Source organism: Saccoglossus kowalevskii, chromosome 3, assembly GCF_978046115.1.
Source record: "Saccoglossus kowalevskii chromosome 3, keSacKowa6.1, whole genome shotgun sequence".
Lineage (NCBI taxonomy): Eukaryota > Metazoa > Hemichordata > Enteropneusta > Harrimaniidae > Saccoglossus > Saccoglossus kowalevskii.
The window spans coordinates 15,690,603-15,713,459 of NC_140643.1; the positions used below are offsets into that span (position 1 = coordinate 15,690,603).

General features: G+C 36.5%; 2 protein-coding genes across 2 annotated transcripts in view; one reads left to right on the top strand and one right to left on the bottom strand.

The window, feature by feature from the left end:
* Positions 1–958: 958 nt before the first annotated feature.
* On the bottom strand, positions 959–14,193 carry LOC100374747 (uncharacterized). The gene is made up of 10 exons (XM_085496816.1): positions 13,906–14,193; positions 12,785–12,894; positions 9,691–10,900; positions 9,221–9,382; positions 8,653–8,739; positions 7,551–7,770; positions 6,263–6,391; positions 5,419–5,511; positions 4,232–4,404; positions 959–3,574 (listed from the first exon to the last, which is right to left on the bottom strand). The coding sequence occupies exons 1-10, from the start codon at positions 14,071–14,073 to the stop codon at positions 3,383–3,385; spliced, it is 2,544 nt and encodes an 847-aa protein (XP_085352942.1). The 5' UTR covers positions 14,074–14,193; the 3' UTR covers positions 959–3,382.
* Positions 14,194–14,252: 59 nt separating this feature from the next.
* LOC102802576 (gamma-tubulin complex component 6-like) overlaps positions 14,253–22,857 on the top strand; it is a 32,662-nt gene continuing 24,057 nt past the window's right edge. Inside the window, exons 1-7 of the mRNA XM_085496817.1 lie at positions 14,253–14,357; positions 19,673–20,012; positions 20,514–20,641; positions 20,894–20,988; positions 21,277–21,346; positions 21,837–21,893; positions 22,342–22,509. Of these exons, the coding sequence (XP_085352943.1) occupies positions 19,682–20,012; positions 20,514–20,641; positions 20,894–20,988; positions 21,277–21,346; positions 21,837–21,893; positions 22,342–22,509 (849 nt within the window). The 5' untranslated portion in view covers positions 14,253–14,357; positions 19,673–19,681. The remainder of the gene's footprint in view (positions 14,358–19,672; positions 20,013–20,513; positions 20,642–20,893; positions 20,989–21,276; positions 21,347–21,836; positions 21,894–22,341; positions 22,510–22,857) is intronic.

Genomic DNA, 22,857 nt, shown 5'->3' on the forward strand with positions numbered 1-22,857 from the left:
TTGTAAATTGGTTAATTATGCAAATTAGGTGATTAATATGCACAAATATTTACCAAAAACTAATTGGGTCTCTGCATAATTCTAGATTCATTGAAATGTGATGATTAGTACTTTAGATATCAGTAGAAAAGCTGAAAATTAATTATGCAAATTAGGTAATTAATATGCACAATTATTTACCCTGAAACTAATCAGGTCTCTGCATAGTCCTAAAGGATCTATATACCAAGTTTCATTGAAATGCGATGATTAGTACTTGAGATACCCGTGGAAGCTGAAAATTAACTAATTATGCAAATTAGGTGATTAATATACACAAATATTTATCCGAAACAATCAAACTCTGCATAGTCCTTGAGTATGTAAGTACCAAGTTTCATTGAAATGTAATGCTCACTACTTATATCAAAATCTGAAAATTAATTAATTATGCAAATTAGGTAATTATATGTACTGATATTACCATAAGAACTATCAGGTCTGTGCAGTGTCATATGACATCTATGTACCAAGTTTCATTGAAATGTGATTAGTACTTGAGATATCAGTGGAAAAACCGAAAATTGACTAATCATTATGCAAATTAGGTAATTAGTATCCACGGATTATTACCAAAAACTAATCAAAACCGAGCATTAGTTCAGAGCATCTATGTACCAAGTTTCATCAAAATCCAATGAGTGGTTGTTTAGATATCAGTGGAACAGTCATGGAACCACTAAAAAATAGCTAATTATCATGCAAATTAGGTAATTAATATGCACGGATTTTTACCAAAATCTAATCAAATCTGCGCATATGTTCAGAGCATCTATGTACCAAGTTTCATCGAAAACCGATGTATGGTTCTTGAGATAGCAGTGGAACAGTCGGACACACATACACACATACACACATACAGACACACTAACTGCAAAGACTCCCATTTTGTGCTTCGCACATGGGAGTCAACAAGGTATACAATTGTTACAATAAGTCTTTATTTTGAAGTTTATGTAAAGGAAGTGAAAATATTCCAGTGAAACATACAACATGCGTATAAAAATGGACATGTCCCTTTTCCGCCAAATAACTTCTCTCTTGTGTGGAGAGTTAAGTTTTAGTGAACGATAAAGTCTAGTTACATCAAGAAAAAGCTCGCTGCTGAACACCAAGAGTGAAATCACACATATGGCATCTGGAAGCCAGAGCAAACAAAACATGTTTAAAAATCGACTACTGTAAAATATGTATTAGAAGCTGCGACATGTATTAAAATGGTACAATGCAACAGAAGGGATGCGGCTTGTATTAGAGCATCTACACATATGAGAAATGATAAATTTTTGTTTTCAATTGTTCAAATTTGCAAAAGAATATGTGTGACTTCTAATGGAGATTTACGGTACTTAAAAGACAAATTAGTACTATTAAAAAACGCAATAGTACTAGTTTTGAATGACTGCAGTGTCTCCAGACCTTCTGCACAGGTTAGGAAGTAAAAAAAATTGTTCTTGATTAATTGATTATATAGCCAATTTCACATAATTGGTGTATGACTGACTGTAAACAAATTTAAAGTTGGGGGTGTCGTCATCTCCGCATGCGTCAGATGGCCATAGCGTGTCATTGTTTACAAACAAGTGTCCACCCATGAGCCTTTGCGCTTTAAGCACACATTGTTATCATCGATTGGGACTCGATTCCAGCGCGTACACAGGTGACGGCCCCTGCGCTTTGACAAAATAGACAAAAACACACAACATTTTAATAATTTACTTGGATAGAAGCTATAATGCCCATGACATTTTTTGTTATATAAATTATATTTATAATGAGATTAAATTATATTAAACTTTAAATTAAATATTAAGTACTGTGTTACAATTACACCAGCATGACACATAATAAATATAAACATTTAAAAGTTCTGATTCCTTATAAAAACAATAAAAACAAAACTGCAACGGTTTCCAGTGATCATCTTTTAAGTTGATACAGTGTTTACATAGAGGGTGAAAAGGGTTCCTAGAAATATTCTGACATGAAATATACCCCAGAACTTGCAATGTGTGCATGTGTTGCCTCAACTCATACTGGCAGTGGCCACATGCAACAGAAGTTCTAGATTAAATTCAAATAGATGAAAACATTGTTCTATTATTATGCAAATATTCTATTGTTTTACAAATCAGATGATATTATTACAAAGAAAGACAACCTATTGTTGATTTTGAAGCTCTACTCTCTTGTACAACAATTCTGCAGAAAAACTGACAATAGCTTTCAACGACTAATACTGCAATACAATAACTGTATTTGCATAAAATACTACAGAACCAACTGTTAGATTGTCACTACCAAACATAGTTACGATTCAGTAATTTGGGGGTAATTGCAAGAATTTGAATTTCATGAAAGTCACATGACTCCATGCTAAATTGACATTTTCATAAAAAAAAATTTTATTTTCCCTGAATTGTAAAAACTTGTTCTTTCACAGAATTAAATTAATTTACGGCATATATAACATATTTTTTTTATTGAAAGCACATGCACACACACAACTAACATGTTAACCTTTTCACCACCAGACTTTCTCACCCCAAATTTGTCTGCACCTTTTTTTTTTTTATATCCTTCAATATTTCTGGAAATAACATTTTGGAGTCAATTTTCATTCAAAAAATTTGTGTTCCAATCTTCTGAAGGAGATTGCAGACTATAAATGGAACTATTTTGTGATCAAATATGAAAACTGGTGGTGAGAAAAGGTTAAGCGAGTCAGCATGAGTTGGGTCTCAAAATCCAATATCATTTCTCAGAATAAATAAAGAACAAATCGAATTTTGAAATTAAATTTCAAATGGAAAAACAAAAGACAAATCCAGAGTGTACACAATAAAGGCAGCAAATCCCACCATAACAAACACTTTTTTCAGCTAAAGAAGCACTTCCTTCTAATAGAGAAATTGCAGTTTACTGATTATACTCTGTTTTTATGAAATGCATAGTTAGTTTTTAAAGATACAAAATGTAGCAATTATAATTATACTTGCACCCAAGCAGATTATGTACTTTTTTTTTTTTTTTAAAGTTATGAAAATTGAAGCTGGCAATGAAAATACAGTCGTCACAATAAAATGTGAAATATGTATTGCAGGGATTATGCAATGTTCATTTTGATTGGCACATATATTAAGTGTTAATTAGCCAATCAGAAGAACTGTTATTACGATACTTACTGCATACACAAAGATAAATATAACAAGCATCAATACAGCGTACAGTAACAAACCTCACCATTGCCACAATATGAAAGATGAAAACTGGCATACATGTAATACTAAAAAATGTACTACACAATCACACGCACACATTCTCACACACACAGCAATCACAACTAGCTGTTAAAATACTGCGGGAAATCTTTAAATATTTGATGCACTATGCGTCTGTCTTGCTCACTTTCTTTTGATTCTTCACTCGCAATCCCTTTGAAACACTGCTGAAGCTCATAACACCTGTGCTTGTGTTCGTCGTAATCAGTGGTTCGTACAATAGAGTGAATTAACGACAAACACTCTGTGCGTACCTGAGAAATAAAATGAAAGACTTTGTTTATATATATTCATCTATATTTTAAAATGCATGGGACTGAAGTTTTAATTTCGAATTATATTGATAAATAATGTTCAAAATTAATCTTTCTAAAAATAATTATTTTTTATAGAATACATGTAGAAGAATTAAAAGTGAAATTTTATGCAAATTATCAATTAATATGCATGTATTTGCAATAAAAACTGATCAAATTGTGCACTGTTGTTTCAGCAGGACCACATACAGTACATTACTGGTAGTGATTAATTATGCAAAACATAGTTCTGAATATCACCTTACAGTATCTCTATACACCAAGTTTCATTGAAATTCAATCAGTATCTTTATTAGATACCGATGTCAAAGGCAAACTTGATGAAGGTACATGCAGATGTCAACCAATCAGAGCATCCCTTACTAGATAGTGACATGAGATCTGATTGTAAGTGACAATTTCTGATTGGATACTGATCCTGCAATAAGTAGTCAGACAAATGTATTGTGACTGGATCCTACACCTACTAGTATATTGTATTTAAATTAGATTGTGCACAAGACAACTCTGGAGGGCATGGAAACCACATGTTAATCTGTATTTTGCCATCATATCCCAGGTTATGTACAATGTAGTGTTGCCGGACTGACTTACCTCATCACCAGCTTGAAGATCTGATAAGTGCCGTACTACGATATCAATAAGTACATACAGGTCATTGCTGTAAAACATATCAGCTGTTTCTGTACTTGAAAAGATGTCGCCCAGAAATTTGAGGAGAGCGTCAGGTGGTTTGGGTTGATGTTCAAATATGCGAACAGGATCCTCTGAAGAAGGATGAAATGAAAAAAAAAAATAATAGTTAAAAGCTGGTGATAATAATAGTTGGTTAAATTTACAAAGGACAATATTAGTTACTGCCAGAATATTTATAATATCTTTTGTTAAATATTGTAACTGATTAGCTCGTTCTGACTATGAAATACCGTGCAGAAATGTATGATGTCTGTGACGTCAGAGATTCAACTTGTGCATGTCCATTTGGTCACTGTAGGCCTATTACACACTGTTTGAAACAATCTTTTTGGAATGGTTACTGTGGCATAGTAGCAACTTAAAGTGGTAATGCACGTTTCAGTAATGCAATGTTTAACCATTTGAGTCCCTTACAATTTTTACTATAACATTTTAGTGTAACAGTTTGCCTATTTTTATGTGCTTTTCTAAATTTGTTTGTATAATTTAGGGTCGAATGAACATAATTTCCTTTTTCTACAAGTCTTGAAAATTTTGGAAAAATTATGAAAAAATTGGGTTTAACTTTTGTGAATGGTTACAAAAATTAACTTAAATGATTTTGTTTGTTAAATGTTTTTTATATGCCTGAAATATAAATTACTCAGATAAGTAGTACACAATGTAAGCTGATTTGTAATCTCTAAATTTGAAATAATAAGCATTTTGAAAAATAATATTGACATTAGTAGTCAAGATTCTAAAATTGGTGTTGGTAAAAAAAATTTCACTGATTTAGCATTTTAGGCATATTCGATGGGTTTTAAATTCACAGTCGTATCATTTAGATAATGTGTTCTATGCTCAATTTTACATATTATTCACTGGGTTGTAATTTAACGCATTTTCCAGTCAGCGAAATAAGCAAAATTAAAACCCACTGAATAATTAACCCTTTTACAGTAACTCACTCGTTGCTCTAGATTTGGTGTATTGAATTATTATTACAATGCACATGCAGTCCTGTAATTGGGGGCATACACACCTTTTAACAGCATATATTTGTTAGAAGATATCGCTAAAATTGTATATAGTTTAATACCCACCTCCTCTATTGACTAACAACATGATCTTTTCACTGAAGTGTTTAGCTGTCTTTCTCTTTGCCAGGATTTTCATCACAAAGTTGCTGGAAGGCACTGAAATTGAAGTTTTACAAAAACAACATTATTATTGTACATCAGTAGTATATATGTACATTCTAAGAACCCAGACTGATTAAAAGTTAGGTTTTGAAAAATACATCTCCCAATTCTCAGTATCTCGAAGACAGCGACTTGACCTCTGAACATCCTCCTTTGACACAATCGGTGTCGGACAAAGTGAAATATTCTTTGTTTTGCTGGAACGGAGTTGGGAAAGATAATAATTTAACAGTTGAACAGCAATCTAACAGACAGGTTGAGATGTACCTCACTGGATTCAATATCTTGTACATTGACCTAACACAAGTAGTGCAATAATTTGGTAAATTGCAAATGACATGATGATGGAGTACCTTAACACTGCTATACACTAAATCTCAGTGACAAGAAAAATGATTGCAAGGGTTGCAGGAATTAGAATTAGTGTTAACAAAAGTCAGCAAATCACAGCAGTAGCCGTTTGAACACCAGAGCATTCTGCTAAATTTTCAAATGCAGGCATCATCTACAAAATGGTCAAAGTATAGTCTGCTCTTTTCCCCAGAAAATGTTGATGAAAATTTATAATTTTTTGATCAAAAAATAAAAGCAATGTCACATTTTATCTGTTCGTTCCAAAATAATGATTGAATTTAGCAAAAATTACAGAAAATTTGAACAAACTTGTGTCATTTTGAGAGGAAAAACAACTTAGTGCTCAAAGGGTTAAAGCAATGATTTACATACTTGGTCCAACAATCGTTACCTTGAAAGTGTAAATTAAAAGCTAAAATTAAACTAATAAACAACTCAGGTAGTTGTTCATCAATGTCTTCCGGTGGTGGGGATTCCACGTTGTCAAACAGGAAAGCAACGAAGGACTCGTTCAGATGATCTGAAAAATACACAGTAATAATCTCAAAATGGAAGAACGATAACAAAATGATTTCTTTACTTTTACCGTATGGTTTTATTTTGGGCTGGTACTCATAAAATTAAATGATGATTTTTGATCAATTTACCATTGGTTGCCATGACAAATTGGGAGAAAATCATGTGTCTCTTTTTGAACAGGACAAATAACCATTACCAACCTTGAAGAATGGATTACACTGTTTGGTATATAAAATAAATAAACAAAAGATAGCCACAGCTATCACAATTACCATGGCATTTTATAAAAATAAAAATAATTTGACAGCAAGTATTGGGGCAGCCAATTTGCAAACTCGCTAGCGAATTGGCTAACTGCTTTGGTTTTGACTGAACTGTTGGCTTTCGAATCTCGCAGGCGCCGTCCTGTGTTCACGCCCACTCTGGGTGAATCTATATAACAGTCGGGGTCGTCATACTTTTAATAGTTGGATGGCGATTTCACTTTCAAATATACCAGGGAAAGTGTTCTATTTTCTTTCGTAATGAGGTGTTCATATACAGGGACTGTCCACGCAAAAACGAGGAATGAAGTCGATTTTTATTAGCGGTTGGTTTAATGTTACCCCAACGAATCGTTGGATGTGAAGATTTATGTTTTGTAGGCAACTTTTTCTCAACTTTTCTCTTTATTTAGTTTCTACCAGTGTTCAAGATGGCTACCTCCATATAGTAAATATCGGTAGATTAATCGCATTTATCATATTATCACTTGTACGCCAGATGACTGTGGCCATTCTCAGGCTGGCCAGGGAAACTACTTTCACAGTATCATGCCTTGCAAAGCAAATCATTTAGGGGAATCAAGACTACGTACGTACCAGGCTACGTGAAAGCATTCCATGTTCCCTAATGCAATATAGACTCGCCCAGAGTGGACACGACCACGAGTCGGCGCCAGCGAGATTTGAAAGCCAACTGTTTAGTCAAAACCCAAGCAGTTAGCCAATTCGCTAGCGAGTTTGCAAATTGTCTGCCCCAATACTTCCGAGACTTGCTGTAAATGATCTACATTCCCACACTCGGGTTAGAAAAATAGATTTTCTAAAAAGATTCATTCATACTTAATTCTAAAACATACCATCACCAAAAGCAAGACTAACAAAGGCAGACCAACTCACCGTAATGACTATATGGAAGGGGTTCACCTGATGAAAGTATCATCGTAAGCACCAATGACGAATAAAAGACACGCTGTAACTCTGTGCAGTTAGTCTGTATATCTCTGGCTAACTCCATCGGTAAAATAGACATCACAAGATGAGATATTACCATGGGATCCAACCCACAAAGGGCACCAAATACTTTCAACAATGCTAATCGAATGCTCAATCTTTTTTCCTGGAGGGCACAAAGAATTCAAGAAGAGTCAATAAAGATGACAAAAATCTGGCTGGCATGTAGAAGATGGCTTTGTGTCATCAGCTAGGAAATTTATGGAGGGAAGTTGGCAAATTTTTCAAATTTTTCATGGTACTTACGGTAAATGAATCTTTTTGTAAGCTAAAACCACACTTTACAGGGGTATTTGAAACCAAAATCGTCATCTAATTGTAAGGCCGTTGCTGATTGGCTCCTGAGTTGAAAGACGATTTTAGTTTCAAAAACCCTTGGAAAGTGTTCTAGGTTCTTTGTGTAATCAGGGGTTGATGCACAAAGAAATTTTCAACACAGAAGCGTCAAATTCAGCGAATTTGATTAGTGGTTGGCTTAATCAGACCCTAATGAATCGTTTGGTTGTGTAAATTTGATATTTTTTTCTTTATTTGTAAGAATCTGAAAAACCTGTCTCTTTATTTAGCTTCAAGTGTATTCAATATGGCTGGTCCCATACCGTAAATATCAGTAAATGAATCGCATTCATTTTATTTTCACTTGTTCACCAGCTGACTGTGGCTAAAACATGTTGAATTGCTACTTTATTGTAGAATTTATAGTGCTAAGTAATAATTTCAGGTGAAATAAAAGTCAGTGAATTGATACATGTTGGCTGATCACAATATTATTAGCACCAAACAAGACTTACTTATATTGGCAGGCACAACTCAGTATGACCTATCAGTATTAAGCATACATAGACAGAACTTGGACTTCACAGAGACACTGAATCGCCTTGATGCTAAACACGTTTACCTTGGTGCAATTTTATCATTTTTGGCTTTGAAAATAGGTATCACCTCAACTGTGAAGATCAAGTCCTACAGAGATGTCTAACTGACTTACCATTTGGTAGTACACCACTAGTGATTGCAAACTATCATAACTATCACGGCACACAATCGCCTTGCATATTTTGGGATTAGCATCATTCTGCACAAACAAAAAGAAAATTAAATTGGCATAATCTGTGTTTTTTTACAAATTTCCAAAATATTTGTAATCTATGAGAGTCCAAAAATAGCACATGTCAAGATGACACCTGCACTTTACACATTTTTGTGTTATTGCAATTCAGTGTACCGTTAGTGTGCTATGTACAGTAGAATACGGAAATGTTTGTTTTGGAGGATATTTTGTTGGTACAAACAAACCTTTAAATGCATTAATCAACACATTTTAAATATTACACATATACCTTGTTGTGGTATTGAATGATTTTAATGAAAAAACAGCAACAAATGTATCACTACATCAATGTTCAATCTATTAGACAAACTAGCTTTGAATTACCGTTCAAATCCCAAGTAAATAGAGTGCAACTGAAAAATTAACCCAATGTTACCCGAACATTTTGTTTTTTCACCGGGGTCAGATAGATATGCAAGAAACAGCATATATCTGCCTAACTTACCAGTATTGAAACAAGCTCCTCAAGATACTCTAAAATAATAGGTTCGTCCTCATGTAGAGCCCAACTTCTCTGCTGGGAATCCTCCTTACAAGTTATCAACTCAGAGAAGATCACTTCCAGTCTCTCTCTATCGTAACCACTTTCAATGACATCATCATCTTTCTGCAAGAGCAAGACTTTGTCAAGCATGCCTGCCCTCTAGAGGCAGAAAATGGTATTTCCATTGTTTTTTCATATAAGGGGCCAATCAAACATGCATGCTAGCCTTGATTTTTTGGTATAGTGTATTTGACCACAGAAACAACATTCCCTGTTTAAGATTACATGCAGTTGATGCACTATCTTGGTGTCAAATGAACACAAACACCTGTGGACCTTATTCAAGATTCCCCCAAATATTAATTCACTGAAAAACATTAATTAGAAAAAATCTATGAAGAAAACACATACAATTAAAATGTTCAACTTACAGGACCATCTCGTAGACTTTTTAAAATTCTTTCCATGACACTGGCCACGGCTGGTATATTCATTCCGATATGACTGAGGGTGGTTCCAACAGCAATCTTACACTTTTCAAAGTTTAAATTAGTGTTAGCTCTCACAATGTCAACAAGTTCAAAAGCTATCCCGTCCGGCACTGCAACATTAAGACTTGTTGTCCTGCTGACGGCCATAACACTGGACGATGGTGAGAACGTTCTAGACATCATTTTGGATGCTAGCATAGATGTTGATGGTGTAAGTGACAGCGAAGAAGTAACAAGTGGCGGAGTCATTGGTGATGATCCAAAACTTGTTATTGAATCATTGCTACATGCAGTTTTGCTTACAGTTTGTATTGATTCTAATAAAGAGCCACCTGATGCAGGCGGAGAGGGTGCTTTATGAGTCTTTATGGATGATCTTTTTTCTGATTGCTGTTGCTGATTTGTTGACTCTTGCTGCTGCTGTTGTTGCTGTATAGATGACTGCTGTTTCTCATGGTTTTGATGAGAAAAGGGCTGTTGCTGTTTAGCAGCGGCCTGCTGTTGTTGTGTAGCAGTAGGCTGCTGTTGGTGTGTAGCAGTAGGCTGCTGTTGGTGTGCAGGAGTAGGCTGCTGTTGCTGTGTAGCAGTGGGCTGCTGTTGCTGTTTAGCAGTGGCCTGCTGTAGCTGTGTAGCAGTGGGCTGCTGTTGCTGTTTAGCAGCGGCCTGCTGTAGCTGTGTAGCAGTGGGCTGCTGTTGCTGTGTAGCAGTGGGCTGCTGTTGCTGTTTAGCAGCGGCCTGCTGTAGCTGTTTAGCAGTGGGCTGCTGTTGCTGTTTAGCAGTGGGCTGCTGTTGCTGTTTAGCAGCGGCCTGCTGTAGCTGTTTAGTTGTGGGCTGCTGTTGCTGTTTAGCAGCAGGCTGTTGCTGTTGTGGCCGTTGCTGTTTAGGAGAGGGCTGTTGATGCTGTTGTTTAGGAGATGGCAGCTGCTTCTGATTCTGTGAATGTTGCTTTTGCATAGCAGGTTGTTCTGACTGTTTCTGTTGTTGTGACTTAAGTGAAGAACGACGAGCCTGTGAATCTTGTTTTTGAGCAGGAGTGGTAGCCGCACGACTGGCTGCTAGATTAGGAGGCTCTGGTGCTTTTCTTCTTGGCTGCTGTGGGACATCTTTACTTTGTTGTTCTAATACTTCAGATCTGTGCTTAATTAGCTTCCTGTTTACATGAAAAATGGAAAATGACACGTCCCTGTTCCGTTCATATTTGAGTGACATATACATTCAAAGCAGATCATGACCGAAATCTCAGACCACTTTCAGTGCACCTGCATATGTACAACACATTGTACTAAATCTGAACAAAATCCATCCATGCATGACTGAGATCCGGTTCCGGTGCCTTAAAATGGCCATCATTCAGCTATTGTTAAGCGGATCATGAAACAAATGCACATATCTATTTGTGACATGATGTACCATGTGTATGTGAAGTTTGAACTTGATCAATCCAGACATGTCTCAGATACGGATCCAGAACTGAATTCTTTAAAACAAAATGGCCACCCGTCGGCCATTTCAAACCCGATCAAAAAAAAAAAAATGACGTGCATCAAGGTCCTATTATGTTTAATGTATGTACCAAATTTAAACAAAATCCGTCCATGCATAACTGAGATCCGGTTCCGAAATGGTGAAAATGTGCGATTTTGATGCATTTTCGGCCTTAAAATGGCCGCTATTCGGCTATCGTTAATCGGATCATGAAAAAAATGCATGTACATATGTCCCATATAATGTGTGATGTATGAGTAAAGTTTGAACTTAACCGATCCATGCATGCTCGAGATACAGGTGATCACGGATGCACGGATGCACGGACACACAGACGCACACAGAGCAAAACATAAACTACGTTCGAACGGGGACTAATAATAAAGTCAATTTTCAAAATACAAAAACTTTATGCTTGATTCAAAAGTCAACTTTTCCTTTTAAAGTTTTTCATTATTTTACTGTATAAGTCTTAATTGTTAGCTGGGTTTTATCTCCACTTTATTTGAATGTGCTAAATTAACACCTGGTGAATATGCAAAACAAACCATAGAAAGACATTGTCCAACATTATAATACCATAAACAAACAAACAAACAAATCATTTACGACTGAACCTCCCATCAGTGCACAACTCCCCTCTCCAACAATCTCATCGACTGACTTTTCATGCCCAAAATTATGCACACAATAAAGGCAAGATGATAATTTCATGGATATGAAGTAGGCGAAAATATCACATTAAACAGCTAGTGGTTCTGCCTGTTATGGTGTTATCAAATATGAACAAAGTTCTCATTTTAATAGTGAAATAAAACTAAAATTCAGTCTTCAAATACACTCAAACTATAACATTTTACACTGAAATACTTAATCAGAATTGTGGATGAATATATGTACTTTGCATTATGTGTGTTATAAATTGTAGAAGCTTGAATGGTCAATGGCGATTTTAAAGTGACATAGCCAATCGTCATTTTTGAGTTTGTACACAGTTAACTAAAAACACCCATGATGCTCAGCTTCATTTTATATTTTGCTATTTTCTAGATTAAGAACTTTATAGTGCGAACATTTTTAATGTAAAATATCTGTGAATATATTCCCTCACTACTGCATGTGTACAGTTGGTTAGTTCAGCAAGTTATTTTTGGAGGTCGTGCGCAGTCTGAAGCTCAATGTGTGTGTGTAGCTAGCTGACTTGGCAGTGAATGACTTGTTGGTTTGTTCATGGTATTATAATGCTGGAAATTGTCTTTAAATCCCTGCAACGTGAAAACTGCTAAAATTTAAACCAGTGATTATTATTCATGGTAAAGTGTTTTCACACAATTATTATTAATTATAGCGTGAATAAATAAAATGTCCTTATTTGCAAATTGGTCAAAATATATCATAGTTATTAATAATATTTCTTTAAATCAAAATACTCAAAAATAGTCATTTAAACGTAAACCAACTGCAATTACACTAGAATAATATTATTCTAATGAATTTATGAAAAAATCATTTTTGATGTGACTAAATATTGGGATGGGATAAAACTTACTGTAAACAAGTCCTCTGTTCTTTGGTGTAGTTTCCGCCATTCTGTGTGGCCACAAGGTGAACGGATTCTATTGCACGGTCAATGGATTGCAACAACTCGTCATTAGATACCTGTAATATGGCAATAAATCAGAAATATTTCAAACATCCAAGTATATTTATTAACTCTATCATAATTAATTGGACTATGAAAATATGTATTTCTGGAGGAAGCTGAAATAATAGTGAAGTAACATTTTAAAAATAATATTTTTGAGTAATTGAATTATTAAAGTAGATTTCATAATAGTGAAATTAAAGACGCCAATTGAGGTGATTTCAAGCAGAGAAAATGTAGAAAAAAAAACAACATAAAAATAAAAGGCATAGAGCCTATACATGTGGTTGAACAAAGGCGAGAGAGCAGAACTGGATAATTTTTTGTTTTGCAAATATCAGTACCAAAATATTCACATCATAGAAACTGACCATGTATTTCTGAATGTGTGTGTTTTCATTCAGATACTGGAATGTTGGTGTGATATTTGCATAAACTGAGTGGAATATTAATGATTTATTCTATTTCACTTCGCTGTGGAAAATGGCTTTCTCTAAAGTGAGAAATGGCAGGAATTAATTTTGTGAAATGAACACACACACACACAAATCATTGATGTAAATACCCAATTATACGTGATTGAACTAATATGTGCATATTCCAAATGTTGTCAAGATTTACGTTAAAAATAACACTAAAAAAAATAAGTAATTTAATTTCATCATAATCTATGAAAACTCCAAACAATAGACATTCATTATGATGATGCTTTCAAATTATACTTTTGACCAAAAGTTCCCTCTTTACATTATGTGAACAAACGGGGTATTGGTAATCCACAAGTTTGTGCCTCGAAGCTCCCTCAATGTGCTTTTCCAGCAGAGAGAGTGGGTGGGTGGTGATCAACAAGACCTAATGGATTATTAAATAATACCCTTTTTTTGTCAACACCCCCACTCGAGCCACCCCCCCTCGCGACATGCACTGACTCACAGAATGGATTATATGCGATTTTCAGAAGGTTTTGTGGATACAGAAAGTGATTAAAACATAGCTGACCAATTTGAGCAATAAAAGTAACATACCTCATACTTCTTAATGTAGTTGGCAGGTACGAAACCAACTCTTCCACTTACGTTCATCACCTGCAACCAGTTTCCATGACTGCTGTCCAACAAAGTGAACTTGTCATCCTCGGAAAATGACAAAGTTTTCTGATCTTTACTGTCGAATTTGTATAAAGCACGATACATTGTTTACCAGGTAACACCCAGAACCGTAGATCTCCAATCATGAAGTTACAACACGGAAATGTTGGACACCTTGATCGGCACGCCGAAACGAAGTTGCGAGTTTTATCGGTTCGCCATTTTGTTTCGCGAGAAAGTGCGCCACCTTTGGTTTAAGTTTAAAGTGCTTTCGTTTTGACAAATCAAGAGGCGCTCAAATCAAAGATGGCCGCTCAAGTCAAGACAGTTTCCAAATGCTTCTTAGTAAGGTAGCAGTGTTTCTTGTCGGTCGACAAGCATATACCGAGGTAAGACCGCGGGTGACAACACAATGTCGTATGTGCCGTGATTTTGACTTTGAATCAATCATGCAATTGTCATGTTTAGTGATAAATTAGCGTGTCTTGGCGATCGCTGCATGCAGGTGCATGTACTCGCATCGCATTTGTTATTGTTTTAGTACTAATAAACAAGGACTGTCTCCGGATTGAATGAAATCCGGATTTGAAAGCATTAATTGACTGTGTATGCTTTCAAAACCACTTCGGGTAAATTCACTACGTTCAATTACCCACCATAGACTCCGGTCTATCAAAACTGTAGGTATTAATCAGCGATTCTGTCAATGACGGAGAGATAGAATCTAGGTCGGCTGTCCAAGGATAGATAGGTAGACAGGCTCCCGGCGTACGTAACACTCCTGCCGACTCCAGGAGCCTGGGCCAGGTTCGCTTTGCTAACCCTGTGGACCCACTTAGTTGTGTTTGCCTTTCCTCCCTTCCCGCTAGTTCACCGGGCACCGGAGAAAACTTTGACAGGTGCACACCTGCATATTATCATTGATCACACCCAATTGGCCAACCAAGGCCTAGTTTCCACTTCTGTCAGAAATGCTAGTCGAAACACCAGTAGTGCTTCCGGACTTACCGGACGACGCACTCCCAACGAGCCCAGCGGGTATCACTTACACTCAGTGTTCTCCCCAGGATGTAAACAGCGTGGCGGTCCCGCCACAGTGCTTTGATTAGTCGCCACAACGGTCTGACACCGCCACAGTGCTTTTTTCATTGGCACTCAAAATTAGCGACCGACCAGGACTGTTGTCATATTGTTATTATAATTACGTACCAACCAAAACGCATCCTGCCATTTGTGGATAATAATTTGTAAACAATAGACATAGTCGCACGATATGGTAGCGGCTTTAAACAATACAAGTAAATTTTGTAAAATTAGCACCTCTTTGTTTGTAAATACTTTCTGACGATAGACGCAGTCTTTAGATTGAAAGCTAAAATTCTTTCAAAATCAATTCCACCTCAATATAACATGGGCAAAGCGAAGTCCATGATCTGTTTACGCTACTAAAGAAAAAACAATGTGTTTATTGCATGATAGGGTAACATTTTTTGCATGGCATCATGACCAAGTAAGAGGAATTATTGGTATAATCGGTAACTAACATCGCAAAGTAAGTTATGTCACGTCGTAACTTTGATGATCGCTTGGAAGTGTTATTTGTTCGTTCATAACTCTAAATGTAAACATTGTAGAAGCTGATGGTCGGAATAATAACCAGCAATCCGCCAAATAATTACATGGTCGATTTTTTGAAGGAGAATTTTGTAGTAAATAAGATCATAAAAGTCTTGAACATAATCCTGGCTGGAACATTTCAGATGAGTTTCATTTAACCTTTTACAATTTATTTGTTTCTTTTTAGTCTGCAGCAATGTTTCATTTTTAAATTCAAACTCTTCTAAATTGTGAAACGTAATATTTTGACTCCAATGAAAAAAATATTTGCACTGTGACAGAGCTCATTAATATTACAAAAGTGCCCAAAATAAGTGTTTATAACACTGTGTAAAGCAAATAAATATCTGCCACTTTGTTTTTGAAAATATATGTTGTTTATTGCGTGGGTGTAAATGTTCTTTGGTCAATTTCTATTATTATGTAAATGATATGCAAATTATATGCAAATTAGTCCGCCATAGTGGTTTAAAATCCTGGGGAGAACACTGATACATGCATAGAGGCTCTCATTAGACCCGCACATACAAAAGCTTTATCTGAGCTGGCTGCCAACGTTCTGGCCAGGGCGAACAGGGATTCCACCATATATCACCTATCAAGACTATTTACTGCTTTCCAGTCGCAGAGACCCCATACAAAGGAACCGCACAACTGGGATTATACAGTTGTGTTGTCCGCTCTAAGCAGGCCGCCCTTTGAGCCTCTCCGATCAGCACCACTCAAATTTTTGACGTGGAAAATAGTCTTCCTACTGGCCCTCGCCTCAGGTAGGTGTCGGCCAGAGCTGGGGGCATTGTCCTTCTTGGATGATGTACCGCCGTTATGGACAATCAAGTTGTGCTATAGACACGAATCGGGTTTCTCGCCAAGAACCAAATCCCAAGACAGGATTCTCACCTGATCGTCATCCCCCGGCTGTCAAATTTTGTCAGCCCGGAGGGTCAGGAGAAATTGCTTCTCTGGTCAGTTCAAGCACGGAGTTGCTACCAAACCGTACTAATGATTCAGGACGGGATGCCAGGCACATGTATTTGTGTTACGGCCCAGGCAGGCAGGATAGGCTGGCCTCCCCAACTTCCATAACCAGGTGGTTTACTGCGACTGTATTAGAGGTCTATAAATACTTTAACTGCCTCGACACAGAGCTTGCAGAGACATAAAGTACGAGCGCATGAGGTCTGTGCGATTGCTAACTCACTAGTGCTAGCGTCACGCCCCCCCCCCCCCTCGAGCACACACGGAGGGCATTCTTCTGGAGAAGGCAGAACGTCTTTATCAACTACTACCTAAGAGACACCAAATCCATTTTGAGGAGGGTCTCTTGAGGTTGGGTCCCGTCGTAGAGGGTCAGACTTGGTTTGCTGACCCAGCGCGAACGACCACAAGGGTCCCTGCGCATGGTCAATAAGTCAGTCTCTGCATTTTTGCGGACAGATTTCTCTACCATCAGCACTCCCTGGAAGTTCCCAGGTACCGCTTTTCGACCTATGCCCTGATGAACTGTTTCGGTCTTTACTTCGAAAGCTTACTACCCCCCGAATTGGGTTGGGGTCTAGCTTTCTCGGGCACACTGAACCCTGTCACCGTAGCAGCATTTTGGCTTCTTGCTCCGGGGACAGCACAGGCAAGGTAAGACACCACTCTTTTTGGGTCTTAACTAAGGTGTTGAGTGATTACTGTAGAATGTTTCATCTCAGACTGGGAAAAGACTTTCATCATTTTTCTGTTTGCTCTGAAAACCCGCCACCTATCCGCATTTGACTCTGCCTACAGTTCAAAATACCGGTAGTCATTTTGACTGACTGGAGTCTATGGTGGGTAATTGAATGTAGTGAATTTAGGCGAGGGTTCTCCGAACCCGCCTATTCACATAGTTCATACCCACCATAGACTCCGGGTCCCTCCCAACCACCCCACTCTTTCTGTAGCGTTGGTCTAAGTCCTTGACGCGGAGAGAAAGGAACCAGAGTGATTAACCCGTCGTAATGGCGCCACTATATGGCCTCGGTCACGTGGTTCGTGACATAAGGGAAAAGAATCTTGGGGTCATGGGGCTTCCCCTGACCTAGATTCTATCTCTCCGTCATTGGCAGAATCACTGATTAATGCCTACAGTTCAAAATAGTCATTTTGACTGACCGGAGTCTATGGTGGGCATAATCTATGTGAATAGGCGGGTTCGGAGAACCCTCTGCCTAAATTATTCCAGGTGTTGACAACTCTTTGATTGAAACACTTTTGCCTCAGTGGTTTAGTAGCTCTAATCACAGTCCCTGAGGGAGTGTGCTCTAATTTTAGGTAGCTTGTATGCGTGGCCCTGAGTCCTTGTTGTGCTCTAGGCTATCAGGAAAAAATAATGAATTGGAGATTTTGATATAATTGTTAATAAGCTCGTACACATGTATCACATATCACCTATCAAGCCAAGGTTAGTTGCTCTACCTTGTACAGCTTCAATTTCTTCAACATTTTTCTGAAAACATCTGCAGGTATATGATACTCTAGAATTGGTCTCACTAAACCCTATATAAATATAACAGTGATGAATGGGTCTGAGAATTTTTCTAATGACACCCTAAATGCGGTTAGCCTTAGTGACAGTGGTGCAGTATATATATTGAAATGAAGATTCTTATCAATTATTACATCAAGATCTTTTTCAAAATCAGTATATTCAATACTTTGTCTAGAAATTGAATACGAAAAGTCAGGGTGTCCTTTGCCACTTGCTCGGGTGAAAACAAATTTTCATATCTCTGACAAGTTCTGCATATTGTTAATTTCCAATTGGACATCGCCACCATCATTAGTACTGCCAATTTCTTTATATAACTTGGTATCATCTGAAAACAATTTGACAAATGAGTGGCTGACACATTCTGGTAAATCGTTAATACTAGACAAGAAATAAGATTGGTCCAAAGACACTCCCTTGAAGTATTCTGCTTTTGACCTATGCCCACTGTGATGCTTCGCCATTTACATTATCTCATTGTTCTTTCCCTGTCATTTCTGATCAAGGAAAGAAGTTATATATAGCAAGACCAGTCAAATTGTCTTGTCTAATACAGTGATCAATTTTTCTATTTGTTTCTGGAAGGTCAAGTTAATTAAATTTTGTTGATGTTACAGCCACCACCAAAATAAACTGAAAACCGGTATTTGCCAGTCAATTTCCCTTGGAACATTGCGATATCACTTGGAACATTCTTAGCATTGTTATGAATTTGCATTCAACCATTGGAAATTCAGCAAAATGTTGCATAAATGATAAAATTAGGGGTTGACCATTAGAAACTTAGGGCAAGGCAAAGAACTATCCAAATTTCACTTTTTCCTTCACTTTGTTTTGTGCTATATTTTCTCCAGTCCAATGATGAATTCACTATTATTTCCTCTGTGTGTAAAATTTTTTCACTAAGAAATAGCAGTACAGACAATTTTTTTTATGTTATTGATCCCTGCAGGATTTATTCTCGATTCTGCCACTGCGCAGATTTTCTAATGGTCCAACCCTTATACTTGAACTTTATAAGTTCACAGTGGAAGTTGCATGCAGTCAAGGTTGAGATGGAATGCTGATATCATATATTGCACACATATTAATCTTGTTTAGGCATGAACATTTTTTTTAAATACAAAACATTTATGAATCTTTTTGTAATTTTCAAATCACAATTCCTTAAATGATGGATACCACCTGCAACCTGTATGGATTTCTTCAACAAGTCAGTGTTGAGTTTCTCATCCTAGTTACAAATATGATATTGTACACATTTTTATGCCAGGTGATATAAATGTTGTCATCTCTCCTGACATTTACTATATGCAAATATCAAGTACAAAAATGTGATGGCATCAATTATACCGACCTGGTTGAATATAGTTATATTGTATTTGTATATCAATGATACTGATCTCAGAACTCTGCTAGTGGCTTTGGCTGTTTCTACATGTCTAAATCTAATTCATTGTATCTGGTTCATAATGGGACGTGAATTTAAAAATAAATGCTAAACACTCCTGTATCTTCTTTTTTTTTTGACTAAAATAATAAACAAATTACATGTATATGTTATCACAGGTTTGAAGAATGGATGAAATGGATGGTATAACATCACTGTTTAGTCGACTATCGGCTAAGTTTATCGACCCAGAACTCAGTAAGCCACACCTGGTGCAGCCGAAATTCTGTAAAAAAGAAGTGCACCGTAGACTCCGAATCAAACTATACAATGAGCTTTTCAAACTACGTAGAGGACTGCATGCAAATAATGAATCAGTTTGTCAGAAGAGTAGTAAAAGTCGGTTCAGTGCTAAGGATAAGTTTTTTGTGTTGGCGTATGAATATAGAAAAAAGAGACAATTCGACAATGCTGATAGACTAGAAGAGTTGGTCAACAGTTTACCGCTTGGTGGACAAGGTAAGCTATGCTGTATATATGAATTAACAAACTGTAAATAGATGAGCAGAATAAGATGGTGCTGAGAGACATTCGTAATATGAGTCTCATTGTTCATTTGTGTCCAGATTTCAATTTAGATTTTTTTTATGTGTAGCATGCAAGGTACATGTACATTTACCATGTGTGTTTTTTTCTCAGATTTGTATCTTATTTGAGAAAATCCAATTTCATGTAGCACTGTAACCATTAACATTTGGTATCCCAGTACTAGATGCATGGTCTAATGTTGGTCCTCAAAAAGGAGGTGAATGTTTTGTTTGAAATAAAAAAAAAAATGGTTTTACAGAACCACGCAACTGATAATTAATGATGAAGTCATAATTTGATGGGCAGTACTGAGAGTAGGAAATACTGAACCGTTGGAAATGTTTATAATAATTTGCTTAAGTTCTTTTATCAATCATTGAAACATTCCCAGTACATCACTGTCATTCTTGACCAATTTTGTTTTCTCACTAGATGACCACACAGAGCTGGAGTCAGTGCTGTCGTTCCTTCTTTTGTTAGCCAACATAGATGCAAAAAAACCCACAGTACCAGTTGGACATGCTGGCCTGATACTGCCAATTAGAACAAAATCCAGGAAGGTCAGTCTTCTAAAAATGTTAATATTTTGTATAAGACTGTTGAGATCCAGTCTATAACATACATGTGTGGTACAAATAGTTCTTTTGTTTTATAAGTAAATTTTCAAGTTTATTAGAGGTAGTGTTGGAGTTGAGAGCCTGCAGCTTGAAAACTCCTTTACCGGTGACATTCTTATACTAGGACATTCAAAATAGTTGCCAAGCACAGTTATGGATTTATTTACTTTATGTCATTCATTTGTTCTTTCACAGAATACATATGAAGTAATGCCCACAGGTCCTCTGTGTTTTGGTGACGGTAGAGTTGTATTCAAACCAGATAATCGACAATATATACACTACCCAGAGTAAGTTAATCATTATGACATTGGTTATCATTATGAAATCCAAGCATGCCACTGGGATTATGCAGTGTTACCCAGTGTTAGCCACAGGTTACCCAGTATCACCCATGGGGTACCAAGTGTTATACCCACAAGTTGATCAGTATTTTTCAGTGTTTAATACCCATTTTTCTTCAATAAACTGTTACAAAGACTGAGGAGGGAGGATCTGTGTAACCTTCTATGTATGTTGTCATTTATACAAAGAGATCATTCTGTCTTTGACTTTCACATTTGCTTTCTCTCACTTAGGCATTTATTTAGTGGTGCTACGGCTGGTGAAGACTTGATTCCAAATGAAAACCTGATGAAATCTCTTAGTGTACGGTCAAGTTTTGTGTCTTGTCTCTATGTATCTCCATATCTCTGCCTCCCATTGTAATGAGGTTACATAAGACAGATTTCTACTTTACTTCAGTTATTATTGCAAAGTCATATTTCATCTCATCTCATAACATGTGACAGTCTGTAACTTAATGTTAAGATGTGTTCACTGTTTTAGTCATATTTTGTAGCGAAGCTGTAGAGATGTTTACGTTGACAGTCAATTTATTGACACTAGATTAAAAACAGCTTTCTCTTTATCATCTTTTGGCACATACCCTTGATTGCGTGTACTTTACATGAGTCTAAATTTGATAGATATTCTCTATGTTGTGTTTAATATGGTCTTATGTAACTTATACAACAATTTATGAAATAATTTGTTTGTTTTTACAAAATTAAAATGCCCTGCTTTTATTTTAATTTACTCGCATAACATATAGTCACACCACTCTGTCACTGAACTTGAGTATGTTTTACCCATTTAGGTGTTCGATGCATTACCCGGCCAAGACCTGAGTGGTAATGGATTGTTCAATGTGTCGGTAAGTCTTGTAAGCTTGATAAATCCAAATAGTCATTTGCAATAGTAGAGTTTTTAGGCTTTGAACGATTTACTATATTTAGTGCGGAAGATTTAGTTGTTTTCTATTTGTATATAAATACATGTAAAATTTAACGATTGCAAAATTTTCCATCTGTTTGAGACGTCAGGCATTCAGTGCTGTTAAATATTGATGAGACACATCTTTTAAATTTGCATACTGAAGTCAAGAGTGATGGTCAATGCCATACCAAAGTTTGATCACTGCCATTGTAATGAGTGCACAGACAAATATTAGTGAACATTTATCACGAGTCACAGTTGCTCAATCCTTGATATTGCACATTTACGCTGCTAAAAAAACTGCTGTGTCTAATACGTTTTTCATTTGGATACCACTTGTTTACATGTGCTAATATCTTTATGTGTCTGTTCATCTTCATCTGCAGGGACTCATCAAAGACAGCTATGAGAGTTCGCTACAGAGTAGTCTCTTTTACGGTTTAACGCACAGTAAAGTCCAAAGTGTTGAAGTTGAATTAGATCTGCCTGAGTTACCAGATAATATGGATGCTATGGCTCTAGGATTACCGGTACCGAAAACATTGCATACAGAGGTGAATATGTCTCTCAATATGGACAAGTACTCATTTGAAGATCAGATACAAGATGACAATCATTTTAATGTTAGAAAAATCATCATAATCAAGCATCATTTTCTGGATCCATACTTCTGACATGTTTATGTTCCAACTATATTACTATGAACAAAACTATGACATCTTAAATTTGATAACTAATGGGAATTATGCCATGCATGCATGGCTTGTATTTTGATGAATGCTGTTGTGGAATTGCATCTGATATGTCTTGAGTGATTAGAGTAAAATTTCACACGTACATCTTACTTACTGTCACACATTTTTATGCAATTCAATTAGCAAGGTTGTAATTTAATTACCTGA